Source organism: Harpia harpyja, chromosome 12, assembly GCF_026419915.1.
Source record: "Harpia harpyja isolate bHarHar1 chromosome 12, bHarHar1 primary haplotype, whole genome shotgun sequence".
Lineage (NCBI taxonomy): Eukaryota > Metazoa > Chordata > Aves > Accipitriformes > Accipitridae > Harpia > Harpia harpyja.
The window spans coordinates 8400651-8419983 of NC_068951.1; the positions used below are offsets into that span (position 1 = coordinate 8400651).

The 19333-nt window shown below is 40.2% G+C and overlaps 1 protein-coding gene across 10 annotated transcripts in view; it reads right to left on the reverse strand.

Annotated features, from left to right (window-relative positions):
* The window catches only part of CUX1 (cut like homeobox 1), a 283672-nt gene that overhangs the window by 129909 nt on the left and 134430 nt on the right, over positions 1-19333 (reverse strand). For all 10 annotated transcript variants that reach the window (XM_052804541.1, XM_052804539.1, XM_052804538.1 and 7 more), the window contains exons 5-8: positions 11666-11803; positions 8119-8242; positions 6074-6150; positions 5197-5263 (exon numbers count right to left, since the gene is read on the reverse strand). In XM_052804541.1, the coding sequence (XP_052660501.1) occupies positions 5197-5263; positions 6074-6150; positions 8119-8242; positions 11666-11803 (406 nt within the window). The remainder of the gene's footprint in view (positions 1-5196; positions 5264-6073; positions 6151-8118; positions 8243-11665; positions 11804-19333) is intronic.

A 19333-nucleotide genomic window follows, 5' to 3' on the forward strand; every position in this document is an offset into this window, starting at 1 on the left:
GAAGTCCAAGTTAACTGAGATTCACCCCAATGTAACAGAAGATTTCACACGAATACTTGAACTCCAATTCCATCACATAACTTCAGGCAGAAATAATTCTTCATTAATTCTCTAAAACTACTGGTCCTCTGTCTTCAAGCCCAATCCTACTCTCCTTCCATGCAGAAAGCCACATCTTTACAACTTTATTCTGCACTGATATCTGATGAACACGTCTGCTCGATAATGAGTAGGAAGAAGAGCATGCTTCTCCCCAAACAGCCAAAAAACACAGGCATCCCCTTCTGTTACTGTATTTTGGCGTATAATCCATGAAACCTCTTCCTTTCCCCGCAACTGGAGACTCGAGTGCCATGCGCCCGCACGCAGGTAACACGAGGAGCTGTTTACCTCCCCGCTGTCCCTGGCTGGCAGCCCTCCTGCCTGCCTGACACCATCGCCTGCCTCTGCCCCAGCACTCCCCATCTGTCACCCACCTCTGACTTTGTGCAGATTACTTGAGGATTTATTTTCAAGCAGGATACAGGGATGAAAATAGGCCTTACTTTGTCCTCCCAATCCCGAGCTTCTACCTATTTGTTTCGTTAACTTCTTTTACGTTGTCATGATATCATGCTGTAAGCTCTTTAGGGCAGAGACGGCCTTTGTAAGAGATACATGCACAGTGCCCACCCCAGTATCCCCGGCCTCGCAGACTGAGGTCTATGACCCCTGCAACAAAAGGAGTATTAAATACTGATATTGAAATCCTGTGAGTCAAGTTTGCTGATTCAGGCCCTAAAACAATGAAAAACTGTCCTTTATCGTAAAGCAGGGACTGCTAGCTCGCAGACCGCACTTTCATCAACCGCGCTCGTTTCATTTCCAGATTTAGTTTTCATTAAAATGCAGTCCAGGATTAAAATAAGTCAGCTGGATCTATACAGTGGGGTAATTTGCAATATTGCACCAGTGTACAGTCTTAATGATGCTACACCAATATGCCCTCCTGTGCCATCCTTAGCTGTGTTGCCAAAAAAAATAATAATCAGTCTGATCTATGAAAGGACAACAATTCTCTGCTTCATACACTGGAAGGCAAAATATTTTTCTACAAGTTATTGAAAGTAGTTGTTTTAGGATGACCGCTTTAGTAAATATGAAAACCTCCTTCTCCATTGCATTTTCTATGCCTACCCTATTTTCAGAAGAACCAAAAGTCTGCATTTTTCAGAAAATCGCATAGGTAACAAAACTGGTAGCAGAGCTGCTTTGACCAACAACCTTAACCCAAACATTTTTTGCTTTGTGTTGTTTATGAAGGCATTTTATTGCAGAAGGGAGGGCAGTACCTAAAACCCTCACAAGACTACTTAACATTTACTGGTGAAAATGTAGCATTTCAGTGAAATTCGATATTTTCTTTCATCAAAGGCAGGGAGCCTCAACCCACATGTTAACAGTAATGTAACAAGCCTACTGTATGTGCTACAACCGAAGATCCTTTTCCAATTAGAATTCATTTAGGTTGGGGGAGAGGAGAGGTCGGAGCAAAGAGGTGGCTCTGGAATTGATCTAAAACTGGAATTCAACCATTTTAGCTGGAAGCATTAACCACTCAGCTGGGAATCCCAAACACTTGCTCGGAGTCTGCAGCGAACCAGAAGTGAAAGAGCAATGTTAGCAAGGAGAACAGTTTGTCCCTGGAAAACTATGGAAATGCATACAAGAACAATTCTTTTTCTACAGATAAAGAAAAAAAAAAAAAAGTCTGTTGCACTAGGAAAAAAAGAAAACCCCCAACATTCTTTAATTTTCCTGAAACTCAAGTCTGAGTTTGCTTTTCAGTTCCCACTCTGATAGAATGTCTAGATCAAACTCATTAGTGTTGGTTAAATCCAGGTTTGCTGATAGAAACGTGTGGGACAGCAAACAAAATCAGTATCAGGCCTCGAGAGAGGATGTGCCTCTTTAATTGAAAAAGGCAGAGTAATCATTCATTTATTTAACCCAGAGATGATTATAATCTGAAAACCTTGAAATCCTCTTACACAACAACTGTTTTGGCAAGCCCCTCTGTGTTCCAACAAATATTAAACTGTGCTTGCCATTTGTCTAAGGAATCTTGTATTAATAAACATGAAGAAGAACACTTTTACCTCCCACACTCAATGACAGAAGAAAACAAAGACCAGCTGTATTCATCAATGGATCCTTGTTCTGCACATAAAGGCTAATTACATTTTACTTCAAGCCTACACATGGAAAACTTTGCTGCTGCCATCTTGTCAAATTCAGCTTCTGATATTCCAGCTGACAGACTGCAATGACTGCACATAATAAACTTCTTTTTGTCATTAACACCTTCAGTGCCCTGCATGCAGGCTATCTGCAGGATGCAGGGGCCAGGGGAAGGGGCATGGGCAGCACCTCTGCTCCCGCTTTACCCGTTACCTGCTCGCGGGCAAAGGGAACGGGGGATTTTTATAGACTGGGATGACAGAAGCTAATTTGACTGAAGATTTTAATTTCAGCGATCGATCTCATTTGAAGATGCCTTGCTAGCATCAAGTTCGGACGGTACCTCCGTACCTCACTTTGCACGTAGTATTTTGAACGGGGACATTTTAAAAAGTTAAACAAACAAGTAGGCATCATCATTTCCAACTTTAAGATCTCAACAACCAGTTGGCTCGGACAAAATCCAGACTCCTTAATGCTGATACTGAAGACTTCTTACTGTATATTTCTTTTGCTTCTTTTTTCTGTTGTTTGAAAGATTTTCAAAGTTACAAACAGTTGAAAGACAGCTTTATTCCAAAACTGAAAATCTTAAAAGCACTGTTAGCTTTAAAAAATTGACAATTATCTTTTTTTTCCTGAAGGCACTCCAATTCATCTGCATCAAATAAGCGTCAGTAAAACTAACAATTCTGGCCTAAGATAAAAATCACATGTTTTTAAAACATAAAATTAAAATTGGCAATACAAGTAGCTTTTCAGACTTAGATCAAAAGAGGGTTTCTTTTTAGAAAAGAATCAAACTGTCTTTCACCGTTTTTATTGGTGTTTTTTCAACATTTCTCCCAGCTTTTACAATTAAAATAGATGACTCAATTTCACTGTCTACATTCAGTTCCCTTTTCATGTTTTTCTGGATTTCCATATTGCAAAATTTGGGCTACAAACGCCACAGATGGCTGTTGTTATGCAAGAACTATTCCTGCCATAAATATCCAAAACAATGATAAAATATTTCTGCTGTTATTAGGTCCTACAAGTTTGTTTTCACAGTACATTAGTTTGGGAGATAAAGTACACGCTTAATGCCTGCTTCAGAATTCAGCTCCATGATCACTATATTCTAGTCCCAGCCTTCATAATCGTTCTGCTACAGAACACAATAAACTTGTTACTGCAGATGCTACTAATTTTATGTAATTCTATATATATTAGGTAAGAATCATATTCAAGATCATATGAAAATATTTCCGCATGAATCTCTCTGAAAGAATGAAACACATTAGAAACGCAAGCAAACATTTTAAAGTACATCTTTTGCTCAGTGTAAGATAAATTACCGTACTTAGGGAAATAGTATTAAAAAATGAAGCACACATTCTGCAAACAAAAACATTAAAAAGGGTGAGGGGTTATTAGGTTCAGTGCCTACAACCACTGAGCCCTGATCTCTGACTGTTCCCACAGAAGCAACTGCAAGACAAAATAACAGCAGAAGAGCTGCCAGCATCAGTTACGTGCAGAAAGAAAGAAAAAAAAAAAAAAAAAGAAAAAAACAGGAAAAAAAAAAGCAATCTGCAGTAATTTAAGGCTCCATCAGAAACATCATTAGCATGCATCTCTTAGAGACAGATGAAATCAATGAGGGAACAAAAATACTTTTTATCACCTTATACAGAACTCAAAGGAAACTGGACTTGGAGAGCAAACCCAAAATTTACCTAAAAGATTATCTTGAATGATGTAAAAAGGTGCTTCAACTCCAAGCACTGATTCTTAACTACTATGGACCGAATTTTGTAAGCTCCAAATTCCCCATGTACTCAGTGGGGAATTGGATCCTCAACGCTTACAGAACCACACGCCAAGAAATTAAAACTAGTTGCCAATTTGACTGGTTTTGAAAAATGTGTATTATCTAGACCGCCATGAGCCATATGAGAAAGCACTTACCTACAGACAAAACCAAGACTACGTCATTCCTCCCATCAAGCCTAGGCTATAGTTTCTCTTGCCCCAAAACAGAGACTGCCAACAGCCTTCCCTTACCATTCCTCCTGTACCAGAATGGGTGGTAAGGGCAGAAGCAAGGGTTCTCCTCTCCGTTCAGCTGAACACCCGCCTACCTGGAAGCAGAGGTGAAGCTGGGGCTCTGTGGGACGCAGGTAGTGGGCACAGGGATGTGACGTGCGTCTTCTAACCCTTGCCCTTACAGCAGGCCAGGGACACCCGTTTGAAATGGCTGCTTCTTTCCCATCCCATTTCCAGACACAGAAATGACTCTTTGGTCTTAATACTGCTGATCATGAGAATTCCTTCTCATTACTAACTTTCCTTAAATATGAAGGGTTCAAAGAAAACCAGCAGAAGTCTGTCTCTCTTTTGTTGTTTCCTGCACTGATTCTTAACAAAACCAGGGGATAATTGAAAACAGTAGCCATTAAGAAGACAAGGACATATATTTTTGAGACTACCTTCATGTTCTACTTTAAAACAAGAAAAATCTGCCAAAAATGCTACTCTCTGTACTTTGGGGTGAATTTGACAGAGGGATGACCGCTACCCCAAAAGCAGAAAGAACCAGGGTGCCTAACAGTGAAATAGAAATCCTTTACTAAAGTAAATTTTATTTTCACCAAGATTGGAAGATCATGGTAAATATCTTATTTCTGAAATTGCCCTATTTCTAAATAAAATACAAGAGATACGTAGTACAGGAGATACATAGTAGATGCAGCACCTGAGAATGAAACCAGGAATGCAGCAGCATGTGTGCCAGGAAAAGCGCCCTGTTGGGTGGAAGAAAATATGAAAACTAGTATCTCTCTATAGGAGGCCAAATTATGACCATGTTTTCCAACAAATCTGGACTCCCGAACCTCTTCCATCTCATCTGTCTCCAACAAGACAGATGCAAAAAAAAAAAAGCAGTGATACCCTGAAGGAAGACATAGAAAGAAAACAGTGAAATCTTACTTTGCAGTAGTTTCTTCATCGTATTTTGTTTTCAGATCAAATAGTTCTGTTCTGGTTTTTTCCAAGGCTAAAAGGCATAAACATGAAGCATTACAGCACTGTAACAGCAGTGAAAAGCAAAAAGACTACTCCTTTTTCTTTTATTCAGCCATAAATAAAGCTGTACACCTCCTGATGAAAAATTCTCTGCTTTATCTTTCTACCTAGGCAAACCATCATGACTTAGAAAAAACAGCTCTTGATTATTCACAATTTCTTATGGTATTTCTTTTACATTGCAAAAATTCCCAGTTTCTGCTTAACAAAGCTAGACATTATTTATTTCTTATTAAGCTGGCTAAACTGCTTATTCATTTGAAATATTTATTGCAGTAATTCAGGGAATAAAATTTCTTGTGTTCTCACAGTAAACAAAACCAAATGTGTCCAGACCTGGAATCTGTAACTATGCAGAGATAAAAATTAATGGCAAGCAAGTCATAGCAACAGGCAAGACACACTGGTATAAACTGGGTTCATACTGAACCCAGACCACTACATGTATTTATCATAGTTCAGAAATGTGTGAAACCAGAGCAAAACACAACATGGATGAAAAGTTCCATGGCCTGCTTTAATTGCAGCGATGCTCTAATATTGTACGTGCTTCATGCTTGGCCTTGTCCACTGTATTTACCAATAGACTGGCTGCAACACAAACGTTCGCTTAAGGTGCGAAGCCCAGAAGGAGCTCCGATTCACAAAGCATGTTCAAGCTCTGTTGGATCTCTCTGCACTTGCAAGAGCTGGTTCACACACAGTCCTGATACATTTAATGATTTCTATCCTCTCACCTCCAGCCTGATCATTGGTATAGGTCAGAATAGCGATGCCAAACCTGTTTGCAAAGCTTGAACTTTGTGTTCGGCTTCTTCCAGCTTTGAGGCTGTCGACATCTGTGTCTCCTGCAATTTTCTATAAAGGGAAGAGAAGAGGTGAGAACAGAGCTCGTAATCATGTTAAACAACTTATTTGTATTTTGCAAATTTGGAAGATGGAGTGATTAAATGTCTCAACTGTAATCAGACAACTGACAACACCACACAGACTACAAGGTGCTTCAATGGGACCCATAAATCATGTCACATTGCAATACTGTTCATACTTTGCAGTCCCACTTATTAAAATTTTAACAGTGTAGCCACCTCATAACATAAGCTGTGAACATTATACAAGAGTTGACTGCTATATAAATGACAACTTTAGTGGAAGGTTTTCTTGAGCATAATTTGTTTTGGAAATGTCACACACATTAAGAAAATTGTCACCAAGCACCCTCTGTTGTACAAAGTTAGTACAAGAAGAATGATACATTTCCATTTTACTGTCATAATGAAGAAATTTGTTGCCGTAACTGATATAGTGAATAGATGCGGCAGCTGTTTCACCATAGCTGTAATGGATGCCAAATGCAGCAATATTATTAGCTACTCTTTAAAAAACCACACATATTTCAAAACAAATCTCACATTGATATTTTCTATATAACATGAGCAAACCTTTAATATGCTCACATTTCTGATGTCCACAGGCAACATTTTCTCATTTGTGTCAGTTATACGCATTTTAACATCATCTGGCAATACAGTCACTACACTTTGCTAAAGGCTAGACTACAGGAATTATAAAACTCATCTCTGAAAGGGAGTTGCTCCAACATCTCCCAGGAGTCGCTGCTTTTTACGACATTGTTTTTAAGATATTCTGCAGATTTCGGAATTGTGAAATGGCTTATGAAACTACCAGCATCCTACTTGCACTCCATAGGGTGCATAAATTTATTCTGCAACACTGCTGACCAGGTTAATAACTATTTATAGCAAGAAACATGCATCAGTTCCCTTCATACCAAATTATATACTTTGAGAACTCAAAACCTCTCTTATACACACTTTTATTTGCATTCCATGCCCTGTCATTTTATTTTATTTTTAAGCATATCTAAATTGCACTTGTTAAAGCCACTGCTTACATGCTACTTATCAAAAAGTAACCACAGATATTGATGAATTAAAAAAAGCTTTGCATTCACTGGTAGATTCTTCCCACTCAGACCTGAATTTAAGCGACCAACCCACCAACTAAAAAGCTCACGCAAACTGAAGGGCTTCCACACTAAGTTGAACATATTATAGCTTCAGTGTTATTGATCCATGGGAGAAATAAATTCTCAAGGTAGGGAATGCAGACTGAAAGAACTCCCTCTTAAGACCCTTGGTCTCGTCCTGCCTGATTTGTTTGCCCACTAACCTGAAAGATTCAAACACTCCCTGCTCATTTGCAAAAGATTAGAAATGCATCCAAGATGCTTCCAAAAAATCAATAATAAATAATTAAAATACTTCTTAATTTTGACATGTAGGAATACGCAAACCTTTTCAGGATAATTCAGGAACACATCCCCTCTCTTAGATTTTACCACAGGAGCAGGGGTGATGCATCTTTTGCCCAGGCTCTTGGGTACAGTGTTTCATCTTAAACAGCTCAGGGTTGTACAGATTGTACAATGGTACTGTGACACACAAAGCAGACACAGCAGACTGAATTACACTGTCGGCTAATGGAGAAAGATTATTTTCACAAAGGACAATACAGCTAGTGAAGAATAAAAGCAGGTTTGCACCCTTCTGAATATGACAGCCCCCACACAACACTACCGTGAAGAAACAATCTGTCCTTGTTTTACTTCCACACTTTCACGATTGTTTTTCTGTGCAAAGTTGAGTATCAAATGATTCCGTGTCAAACACATAAATCGCCAGAATCGCTCAATATATGAGCTGTCTCAGTACACTGAAGAGAGAGTCCTGGCTGGGAAGATTAAACAGAAGAATACATCTCTCCTCCCCTACAATACCTACAGACGCACACATGCACACTCACCTCTCCTTCTCTGCGAAATCATTTTGTAACTTTTGTTCTTTTTCAAGGGCTATATTCTCTGCTTGGTTCTTCAGGGTCTGTTCATATTCTCGGATTTTCTCTTTAAGTGCTTTTATTGTAACCTCTACAGAAAAACAATAGGGGAAGAATGAGTTTACACAGCTCCACGTGGTTCCACAACACAAGGCTTTCTTTACCCTGTAGGCTCAGTGTGTTTTAAACTTTAGCTCTTCAACTCTGACACAAAATCAATGGATATGAGTCCCTTTGGAGACCTTTTACTCCCTAAATGTTAAATTGAACTTTAAGTGTTTAGGTTGAGAAGGATCAATGGAGTTTGCTGGAAAGCACAGCAAAGAAGGTTCCTCTAACATGACTTTAAAAAAAAAAAAAGAAGAAAAAAAAATCAGTTGTAAAATATAATATCACTGTATTGACTAGTCTCAAATTAGCTCGCTGCTGAGTGGAGATTAATAAAGTCCCAGTGTAGGTTTAAGTATGCGTTTACACATAGGACAGTTAATTCACATAACTGTGCTCATGTAAAAAGAGGCAGTTTTACTATGGCTCATGCACAGATGCAATCTAACACTAATTGAACACATATCTGGGATACAGCTACGTTCTGCTTCACAACTGATGAAAAATACGGCAGTTAAGATTTAACTGCTGTATTAACAGTAGATCAGATTCAACAGACACTCTGGAGTCCTTCATATTCTAGTTGTTCTAACTGCCTTGTCATCGACACTGGGTTTTATGCACAAGCATTAACTATTATAACTTTCTGAGTACACTTGTAGCCTTCCAGTGAATTTGCAGAAACCCTTCTCTCAGATAAAGAGGCTATTTTGCATTTACTGTGGCCAGTAATGGATGAGAGAAGATACATAAACCTGCGGAGTTAGGGCACAGCCTCTGATGGACAACATCTTGTTACATGCCCTGATCCATTCGCACGTGAAAGCCCTTTGATCCCACCCACAGGAAAGGACTGAATCCTTATAGGGCTCGTAAGAGGAAAAGCAGGACATTCACCAGAGTATGCTTTGTAACAATAATGGAATTTGGAAAAAGCGTTAGACTGCCAGAAGACTCACAGCTAGCAATACATTTCAATGTACTTACACAGAGATGTGGAGGTTTAAAGACATCAGGTTATTAACAGATGCCATTAACAATGCTTTAGGAAAAAACACCTTTGGACATAAAAAGTTTCTCATTCTGCAGAAACATCATAGAAAGACAAACTCTACTATGAAAAGTAAAGCCTATGGACTTGGGGAAAAAAATCTCAATAATATCACACAAAATCATGCATAATCATTCCAAAGTCTAGACTTTAGACTTGACTAGAGAACTGTAAAGCCAGACAGTAGATAGTGGGTGACAAGGTCTGCTGTCTGGGAATTACACCGAAGGCAGCTTGGGCCACTGTGACCACAAAAAAGCAGGGGGAAGAGTGGTAAAAACGACTGCCAGCAAACCAGCTACTTTTGAATGAAGGAGTGGGATTTTGCTAGCTGTGCAAAAATCAGATGAGGCTCATTACTGAGTAATAGGCCGTGAAAAGGACATGTCACTTTTTTTTTTTTTTTTTTTTTTTTTTTTTTTTAAGCAAAGGGAAATTCTTCTCTGAGATCCGGGAAGTAATACAAATCCTGATCTTTTCCTGAATAAGCAAAGGATGCTCCTTCACACAGACAAAAGGATGCTCATTCATATGTACAAAGGATGTACTCTTTGTACAGGAGACACCTTTGCTCCAGGTATTTTCAGATGTAAGTCTGCAAAAGTATTCAGGTATATGGAGAAGCAGACAGTGAAATAATCTCATTGAAATGCATATAGTTGCATCTTGACAAAATTTGAATGTTTCATTTTAAAAGGAAACAAAACTACAAAAATGAATGCAAGAAGTGCACAAATATGGGAAAAAATTATGACTTTTCTAACAAAACCTGTTTTTACCTTTAGGCACCTAACAATAGACATGTTGGACAAGCACAGTTTAATCCTCTACACTGCTTGAAGGACTAAGTGCTTTCTTTCCCGTTCAGGTCAGCTAAAGCTTGTTAGCCACTGCCATTTATCCCAGTTTTGGAAGTTCTTACAGGCACCGTATAGCTCATACACAGCCCTCCAAACAAAGAGATTAACTGATCAAAGCACCCTTAGCTAACAACAGGCTTTTCCCTGGATATCTTATTAATCCCTGTTTGAAACAGAGTGTAGAACTATTGCACTGGAGTGAAAAACAACGCAAAGACTGCAGTGGCAAACCAGAAAGGAAGTTAGTGCACACCAGGGAAGATAAAAAATGCCAGTTTATGAGTGATTGCAGCAAAAAACTCTGGAAGTCAAGATCTTCCCCACTTTCTGGGATGAACCCCTGTCATGCCTGGATGTACAGGATGCACAGCCTCAGGAAAACTCTGCACAGTGAACTGCAATTATTGTACATTTCCAGCAGAAATACTGTTGGGCTTAGAGCATTACAGCTCCCACATGACATCTTTTGCAGTCCAGCCTGAATCCTCGCATGCTGATACCTGTCCTCTCCACAGGTCACACCCTCTGTGTTAAAACATAAATATGTAACTGCATATATGCTCCTTCTGCTGAAAATGAGATGTAACAGAACCAACTTAGTTGCTAATGTAGCTTTCAAACGTTACCCACTTGGGTGCAACAGTTCCATAACATTAAAAAAAAAAAAAAATCTCCATCTTCCCAAACGCCTAGACAATTTACCTTTCCACCACCCAGAACTGAATATTAAACATGGAAATAAGAAGTCCCATGTATAGGCAAGTAGGTGTATAACTGAGCAGATTATGTTTCCTGGTGCAGGAAACTTTCTTCTGAATCACAAGAAAACTTGAACAGTCTTAAAGACAACAGGCTTTAAATCTCATTGAGATTTTCACGTATTTTCATGTACTCTGGTCTCATTAAAACTTACCTAAATAATTAAACAGTATTAGTATTTACATTGCTCTATGGATAGTCTCTAGAGTAAATATAAAGTATGTATGCCGAATGTACCCCAGTAACACATTTCAGATTTAGACAAGGAAAAACAGAGTACAGAAAAAGTTCCATTTTGTACAGATTTGTATGTGTGTATAAAATACTGGATTTTTCTGTTTGTCTGTGTAAAATGTATGTACTACAAGCACCCACACCCACATTCAGCTTGACGTCAGTAGTAGTACCGTCTCTCATAAAATGTCTACATCTAACTTCAGTCAGGGGTGTAATTTTCAGGTAGCACTGAAGGCTACAACTGAATATGCAGAATAACAGCTCCAGTCTCTGACTTGGTGTTACAGAAGATGAAACTTCCAAAGGAACCAAAGAGTTTATCCAAAGTCATATCCATACATATAAATACAGAACTGGCTATAATAGATTATTATACTTTCTTTACTGAATTGCAATGCTACTGTCAACCCAACCTGTAAGAAATAAAACTTAATTTAATCCCTGTCTTCAAATTTCAGTATGCATTAAAAGCTGATAAAAGAATACGTTTGCAACCTACCCTGATTTTTCACCTCGGCGAATTCCTTATTGTACTCCTCTAGAGTTTCCCTAAGTTTCTGGTTCTCTGTTTCAATATCGTGCATACGTTGAACCTTCAGCTGAAGCTGCTGTCCTAAATCCAAGGCTGGAACTGGATCTGAAAAAGAAACAGTAAAATAAAATGTAAGATAACAGGAACACTCCCGTGACTCAAGCAGTTCAGAGCACAACTATCCTTTTTTCCTCTATTAAAATCCATTTTATGTGCCAGTAAGGCCCTACTTTGAGTTATTATTCCTGTATGATCCTCACCTCATATCCTGCAAACTTCAAAACATACAGATAGTTCATTGTACCTATGTTACCCTTTTTATTGGGGCATGCCTTATTCATCCTGGTGTTAATCCACAGGGCAGTATCCCTGGGTGCAGACGGTCATGATACAAAGGCATGTGGGAGTCTCAAGTTTCAAATTTTTGTTTGCAAAATGAGAATTTTGGGGTAAAAAGCAATGAAACTGCAGGGCTTACTGACAGCTAGTGTCCCTCACATACCTCTGCTTCTGCAGGAGTGAATTTCTGAAGCAAATTGTGCCCTCCTGCACAGCAGAGCTCAAAAAGATTATTTGATCATAGAGATCTGAGCTATACTTTTTCTAATTGACAGATCAATAATAATCAGAAGTATTGTGTGGATGTAATTAATTCCATGAACCTTGGGTTTTGTGACTCCTGTTCCCTCTTTTTCTTATACTATTAATCGAATTGAAATTAGAAATTATTCTGAATGTCCTCTCAGTGTTAATTCTCCGATGTTCGTCCCCTTCTGCTAAAGAGTCCTTAGCACACACCTGATGTGTGCACATGTGATTTATTCTGGGACTTCTTCCCAGTCAGAATAGGAAAACGCTGGAGTCCAATGGACTTATAAAAGATTATTGAATACATTTCTGTTATGGGCGCCAGCATCTCTTGTGAAATGGCTGCAAAGATTTAGTCTCCTGTTGAGGAATGCTAAACACCAAACTCAGTGGATCAACAACAGTATATATTAGGGAGTTCACTTAATTTTCAACCACCACAGTCATTAATTTTTCAGACCACCCTCAGTCTCTGGAAACACATAATAAGTCTATTGTACCTCTGTTAACACATTAAGCATGAGCCTGTGTGTTTTTTCAATATGCCAGCGTTGTTTCATAGTTTATAAAAGAATAGTACTGGGTTATGTTGAGCTCAGAGACATTCTAAGTAGCAGCCTGCTGCATTTTGTTACTTCGGTTCTTCAACAGCTTATGGCATTACCCTGTTCATAATACAAAATCTAGGTTGCTTGTCATCTGTTCTCCGTACATACATAGTTTATGACTACATAGCTTTTTCATTTATGCTTTTTAGGCCAAATACTTTTCGTTATTATTATCTGTATTAAAATATTCATAATAAATCAAACTTAAAATGTTATTGTGGCAGAGACAGGGGGTACAGGTAAGGAATTAAATATAAAGTTTAAGTCACAGCAGTAGCACGAGTTAAAGGCCCTGCAATATTTATGTATGGTCCAATTACAGTACGGGCTGTCACAACATCACCCTTCTCTCATGTAGGTCTGCCGACCTTTATCTGGAATGACCATTTTGTCACACTTCTGCAGCTCAGCATTTCTCCAAAAGAGCTAGCCCAGGACATTCATCTGCTGAACATAAAGAAAGGCCGGATTGTCTCAATCCACGTCTTAAATTGTTACAGGAACCACAAAACATATCAGGCAGGGATCTTAAGCTTCAGCTACAATATTTCTATAAAATAAGTGTTAAAATTCCACAATGAAAGAAAGAAACCGAACTCTACAAAATTGTGGGTGCACTTTTCCCCCCTCGTTTTAACATGCCCATTGCAAAAAGCCAGGACACCCACAAGAGGTATTTTGCTCCAAATACACAGGGCTTTTTATATTTAAATCAGCGAAGAATTAAAAGACAAAAATAACATAGGCATTATAAAGTGAATAATGACTAAACCTTTAGTCAAATTTGCAGTCCCTGAGAAGCTTTATGTACAAAATGAAAATGCTTGCAATCTCATAATTATTCATCAGGACATGTATATTTAATTTAGCTCTATTAAAGGTTAATGTTCAAGTAGCAAAACAGTGGCAGAACAAACAAAATGTAAAAACAGTCTCTCTGTGCATTAAACTTCAAACTTTACTAGAGCCTATTTGAAGGACTAATGGCCTGCAGCCACTAAATACTGCTGAAGGACACGTGAAAAAAAAACATAGCTGAAGCACCTCTTAGACTTAATTTTTATAAGCTGCATTAAAGAAAACTAATCATTGCATGACAACAAAATGACCAAGACATTTTGGGCAGAGACACAAATACTTCATTTCTCATGGCAAGCCCCAACATGCTCTTTAATCTCAAAAAACCTGAAAACCCATGATTTGTGAAGTATTTATAAACACCAATTGATCCGAAACAAGTATAAACCTTAAAATCAGAACGACTTTCTTCTTACCTGAGTGGATTTAAAAATAAATAAAAATACTCTCCTTTTCACAACACATGCATGCATGAAAAAGCATACCTTTTTGTATTAACCAGACTTACAAAGTATGTTTCATGTCATTTAACAGGAGGTCACTGAATTTTTAAACAAGCAATGGACCAAAACTTTCGATTCATTACACAAACAACAGGCATACACATTTCAGAAAAATCAAGTGGCACTAGCTTATGGAGAGAGGCAAACAAGGAAATGCCCCTTCTGAGGTCTGCAAAAAAGAAAAATCATCTCACTTAACACTTAGATGTGGAAAACTCATCAGAAATTATTTTCTTGGTTTGAATCTTCTCTAGCTTGCAAAAGCTCAGAATTCCTGCTAGGCACAAGATAAATAAGAAATGAGAAAATTGGTAAAAGGAATCTGATCATCCAGAACTTGAAAAAGTGTTTTGCAAGATCATTATTGCCCAAGAGTAAATTGAGACGTCCATTTTTAAACTAGATTTGGTATATTTTTTCTACTGCTTCCTATTCTGTTCTACCTTCCTAATCCACTTGTTGCATCCTGTACCCACAAAGAAGCCCCGCGCACCATGTGTTTGTACACAGCCCAGCACATCTGGATCCGATCCCTGATAAGGCTTCCTCCACGCTACCACAGGGAGAAACAATAACTGCCGTATTTTAAAACCAGTGTCTGCGAAGCCTGTTCCTGCCTTTACTTCCCAATGAATTGCCTTTCAGTGCCGTTTCACAAGCAGTTCTCTGGGCACATCCCTGCGCTCATTGCTGTGACACACCACACCGGTCCCCTCACAGACAAGCTTCTATCCTTACAAAGGAGGTGGATGGACATGTCTGAATGAACACAGATGCGAGAAAAATTAATGTCGCAAACGTAACGTAACTTTTATAGCAGTTAATACTTCACATCAAACAAGCTGGTGCAACGCAGCCACAGTAACACCTCTCAGACTGTTCTCACACCATATACATACCCTGACGATAGATCTTTTTCGAATAGCAGCACAAGAGAACCAAATTTTTTTTTTTGCTGCTGCTGCTGCTGCTTATGCATGTAAACTACATATTTTCCAATTTTAAAACAAAGACGGATCTCGCCAAAACAGGGCATTACATGACTAGCTAGAGGGAGCACCTCACCACCCGCAACCCCACGCTGCTCAGCCCAAACCCAGCCTCAACCCCGGAGATAAAACAGGACTATTGATGACCAGCTGAATTTCCAAAGTGAGTGTCGTTTAAAAAACCCCATTCCTCCCTCATTCTACGAGCTGGAAAAAGACACAGATCTTAATAATTCAATCTAAGTGTTTACACAAAGAGCACTGTGGGTACCGTTGCCCTCCCCTGTCATTAGGCAGAAATGAATGCACCCCCTTGTGAGCGCTGCTCGTGCAATGACATCACGCTCCTGCCTGCGTTACTTTTCGCCAGGGCACTCTAGGCTAATGTAATCATACGATTACATAATTAACCCAGCTGTCTCATTAAGAAAATCAACTGGAATTCAGGGCATAATTAGTCATACAGCAATTAGCATGCTGATGAGCAACTGATGAAAAGCTGTCTCGATATAGAGTATGCTGGGACCACCCTCGTTATTTAAGAAGCGAGGGGAAAAAGCCCACCTCAGCTCAAGGAAAATAAGCTCGGTCTGGAAAGTTAACGTTTAAAACCCCCTCGGCCGCAGTTGTTTTTGTCGTGAGAGGCGAGAAGCCGCCTCCCGAAGAGATCAGCTTCCTTCCCACCGCCGTTTGAACCTGTTAGCTAATACAGGGAGACCGATGGAGGGATGGGCTGCGGGAGGAAAATTTGCCAAACGAAGTGGAAAAACTATGTCATTGTTTAAATGTACAATTTACTGTGGCCAATTACCCTCCCTCTCCGTGTGTGTGTGTATATATATATATATATATATAAAAAATATTTTTTAAGCACAGCGCTGCGGAGCGCTGCTCGGCGGGAAGTTTCTCCGAGGCAAGCGCCCTGCCAACCCCACCTGGGAGGTGCCGCTGACCTGGGGCGGGCGGGCGGCAGCGAGAGGGGCGCTGGCCGGGCACCGCCGGGCAGCGGGGGCGGCGGCGGCGGCGGGGCTGCCCGGACCCCGCGGCGGGCGGCGGGCAGCGGCCCGGGCTGCGCGGCGGGGGAGAGAGCGGCAATGCGCGGCCTGGATCGGGCGGGACGGATCGGGAGGCGGGCCCCGCACCCGCGCCCGGCAGCTGAGGGGGCTGCAGCTCCGGGCGGGGAGGGGGGGGGTGCTCACACCTTGCAAAGCCACCGCGACCGAACCGTTTTCGGGCACGGTGCGACGCTCATAAACGCGTCAGGTGCCGGCGCTCTGCCCTGCCCGGGGCCAGCCGGCTGGCTCTTCTGCTTATTTGCAAAACGCGTTCCTCTGGTATCTTAAAATGGAGCTCCTGAAGAGACTTTTCCAAAACAAGGGACTTCTCCTAAATCCCCTCCTCCCTCTTCGTTACAGGCCTCTAACGCTGGAAACGTGAAGAAAGCAAGTTATGAAACAGTGCCAGAACTACAGGGGCAATTAATATTTTATATCACTGGAAACGTGTTTCCTAAGGTTCAGATCTAAAAATAATTCATCGGAGGCAATGCGTTTCTTTCAACAAGGCTGTATTTCTGTTGCCTAAACCACACTGTAAGCAAAGCTTTCTTAGCGATCGCTCACAAGAAACGCCCACGCAAAATGATAAGGGGGGGGATCCTCCTTAACACAACTTTATTAACGTGATTTAACTTTTTAAAAAAGCCAGAAGTTCAGCTCTGCTGTCACAATACTTTCATCACGAAGTAAAAGAAGTTTTTGACTTTCTAAATGCATCACTGCTCAGCCCTACCGCTGCTCCTTACAATGAACATTTCTTCTGGAGAACAGGCTCTGGTTTACAGGCAGGAAGAGCAGGAAGAAGCTCTTATTAGCTTCTGATGCAGTAAGTGCTTTTTTGGGAGGCTGCGTATCTGAAAATAACCTGAAAATGTGTTTTAGAAAAAATAATAATTACATTGTAGCTTTTGAATATTCAAACACCTCACAGCATACTTAATTAATTCATTAATTATTCCCCAGAAATTTCAGGGGTAAATTGAAATAGCCTAGAGAGACTGAGACAAAGATTTCATGGAATAAATGATAGCTTTCCTCCTTTTCCCCTATGACTCTGGTAGCCCAGGGACAGAAGAGTTATAGCCGTAATTCCGTTTGAAACAAAGCTCATCATCTCTCCAAATCCTCACTTCATAAAAAACATGAAAAGGTTCTTCCTTCGATCAAGAATTATACAGACCACCCCCACCCCCCATCCCACAGGACTGGGATCTCTCTCTTCCTTTTATTTTTTTCCACTTTTTTACAGTGTCCTCCTCACCCTCCTGCTGTCAGAGCATTTTGTAAGGGCCGTACCAGGGAATTCAAAGTGCCCACAAGAGGGTGAGGGACTGTCATTTTCCCTACTAGCAAAAAAGCAGAATCCCAAATTCTGCTGACCTCTGAAAGCAGTAAAGCAATCCTGATGCGACCCCTCTGTATGAGGATGGGGGGAAGTCGAAGCAAACCGGCGCCTTTCCTCCCCATTAATCACGACAAAAGTTCTCCGTGGCGGCACTCTCCAATGCTTGCAGGGGTAAGTGAAACGATGCAAGATGGTATATAGCCAATTTGACCACAATCATATAGATCCCTTTGCCAGAATGTGGTTCTTAGATCTTGCGGACTGTTATTTAAAAACATCCTTTATTTATCTACCAATTCAAGAATGGCTACTGCCGGAAAGATGCTCTGGCCCTGCCCCAGATTATGAGATCTGTCTCTACCCTAGTATCCAAAAAAGTCATATAAGGCAGAGTAAATGATTGATTGCTTAATGACTTGCATTGCAGTTCCCTGTATTTTCAAAGTAGTTACCAAACTAAATCCTCAGAAAAGTTTTTAATATTAAAAGTGGGGTATGCATAATAGGTGATAAAATATTTTATGGCACTATAATGTCAGCTGAAAAAGGACCTAATGAGTTACCAGAGAAGCCACTGCAACTGAAAATGCTCCAGTTTGATCGTTAATTTCTAATAATGGCTGAAGACATTGGAATTTACTGCTCGCACAGTGAGCTCAGTGCAAAGCAAAGGACAGTTACAGAAAATCACTTGTACTCTAAGTTTCGTTTCTCCTACTTTGAGATTATAAAAAGAAAAAAGAACCTTCTACTATGTTTGAAAGCATTTCTGCCACAATCACCCCTTCTTTCTCCTAAAGGCTTCTGAACAGAGTTAGCACTAAACCCTCCGAAAGCTGGGGTTTATTCTAATTCCAGTTCACATTCCTGCAACCGAGAAAGGCAAAGTCCAATGTTCCCCACCACAACCACACTCTGCCTCTTTTGCTCCGAACGTGCAGCACTGCTCCAGTCACCAGGGTTAGGGCTGCTCTAACTCCACTCCCTGAAGCAACTGCTTTCAAAGGGTGCCGCAGTTACCACCTCCAGCTGAAGGCAACCAGTGCCCGCAGAGATATCTTCTCTCTTACGGGGCACATTCTTCCTGCTTCTATTCATTGCATCCTTCCCCTTATCTGCACCTCCCTCTTCCTTCCGTGCCTCCAGCCTACCAAGTAAAATAGGGCTTGACAACCACACAATAAATTTTTTAAAGTGTATGCTTTAAGGATATTTATTCCTTCGAATATTTATTCCAGCTTTTACAAAGGAATTTATCCAATTATTAATTCAATGAGAAAAAAGAAAAAAAGTATGTGATCGGACAAGCCCAATTTGAAGCCACATGTTCAGGTAACAGAGCTATTTTTAGTTATTTTGACATCAGTTTCAAAACATAAGGATAAAGTGAATGAATACTAAAGATGAGAATTGGCCAGGACTTTGCGCTTCATCTGAAAACAACTATGTAATGCTAACAGTATGCCCTACCAGCGTGCATTCATCTAGTACAGATCCAAAATTGTTTTTTACGCTGTGTCTCTGAATTCAAACCCCAGAGGGAAGGAGGCTGAAGTGATTATGAGCTACTTCTACATTCCTCAGCGCTGGACTACCCGAAGGCTAGAGCAGTATCCCAGGCGATTCAGACTGTTCTGGAAAATAAAACGGTAGCAGCCGCTGACCCTACCAAAACACTGCTCAAAA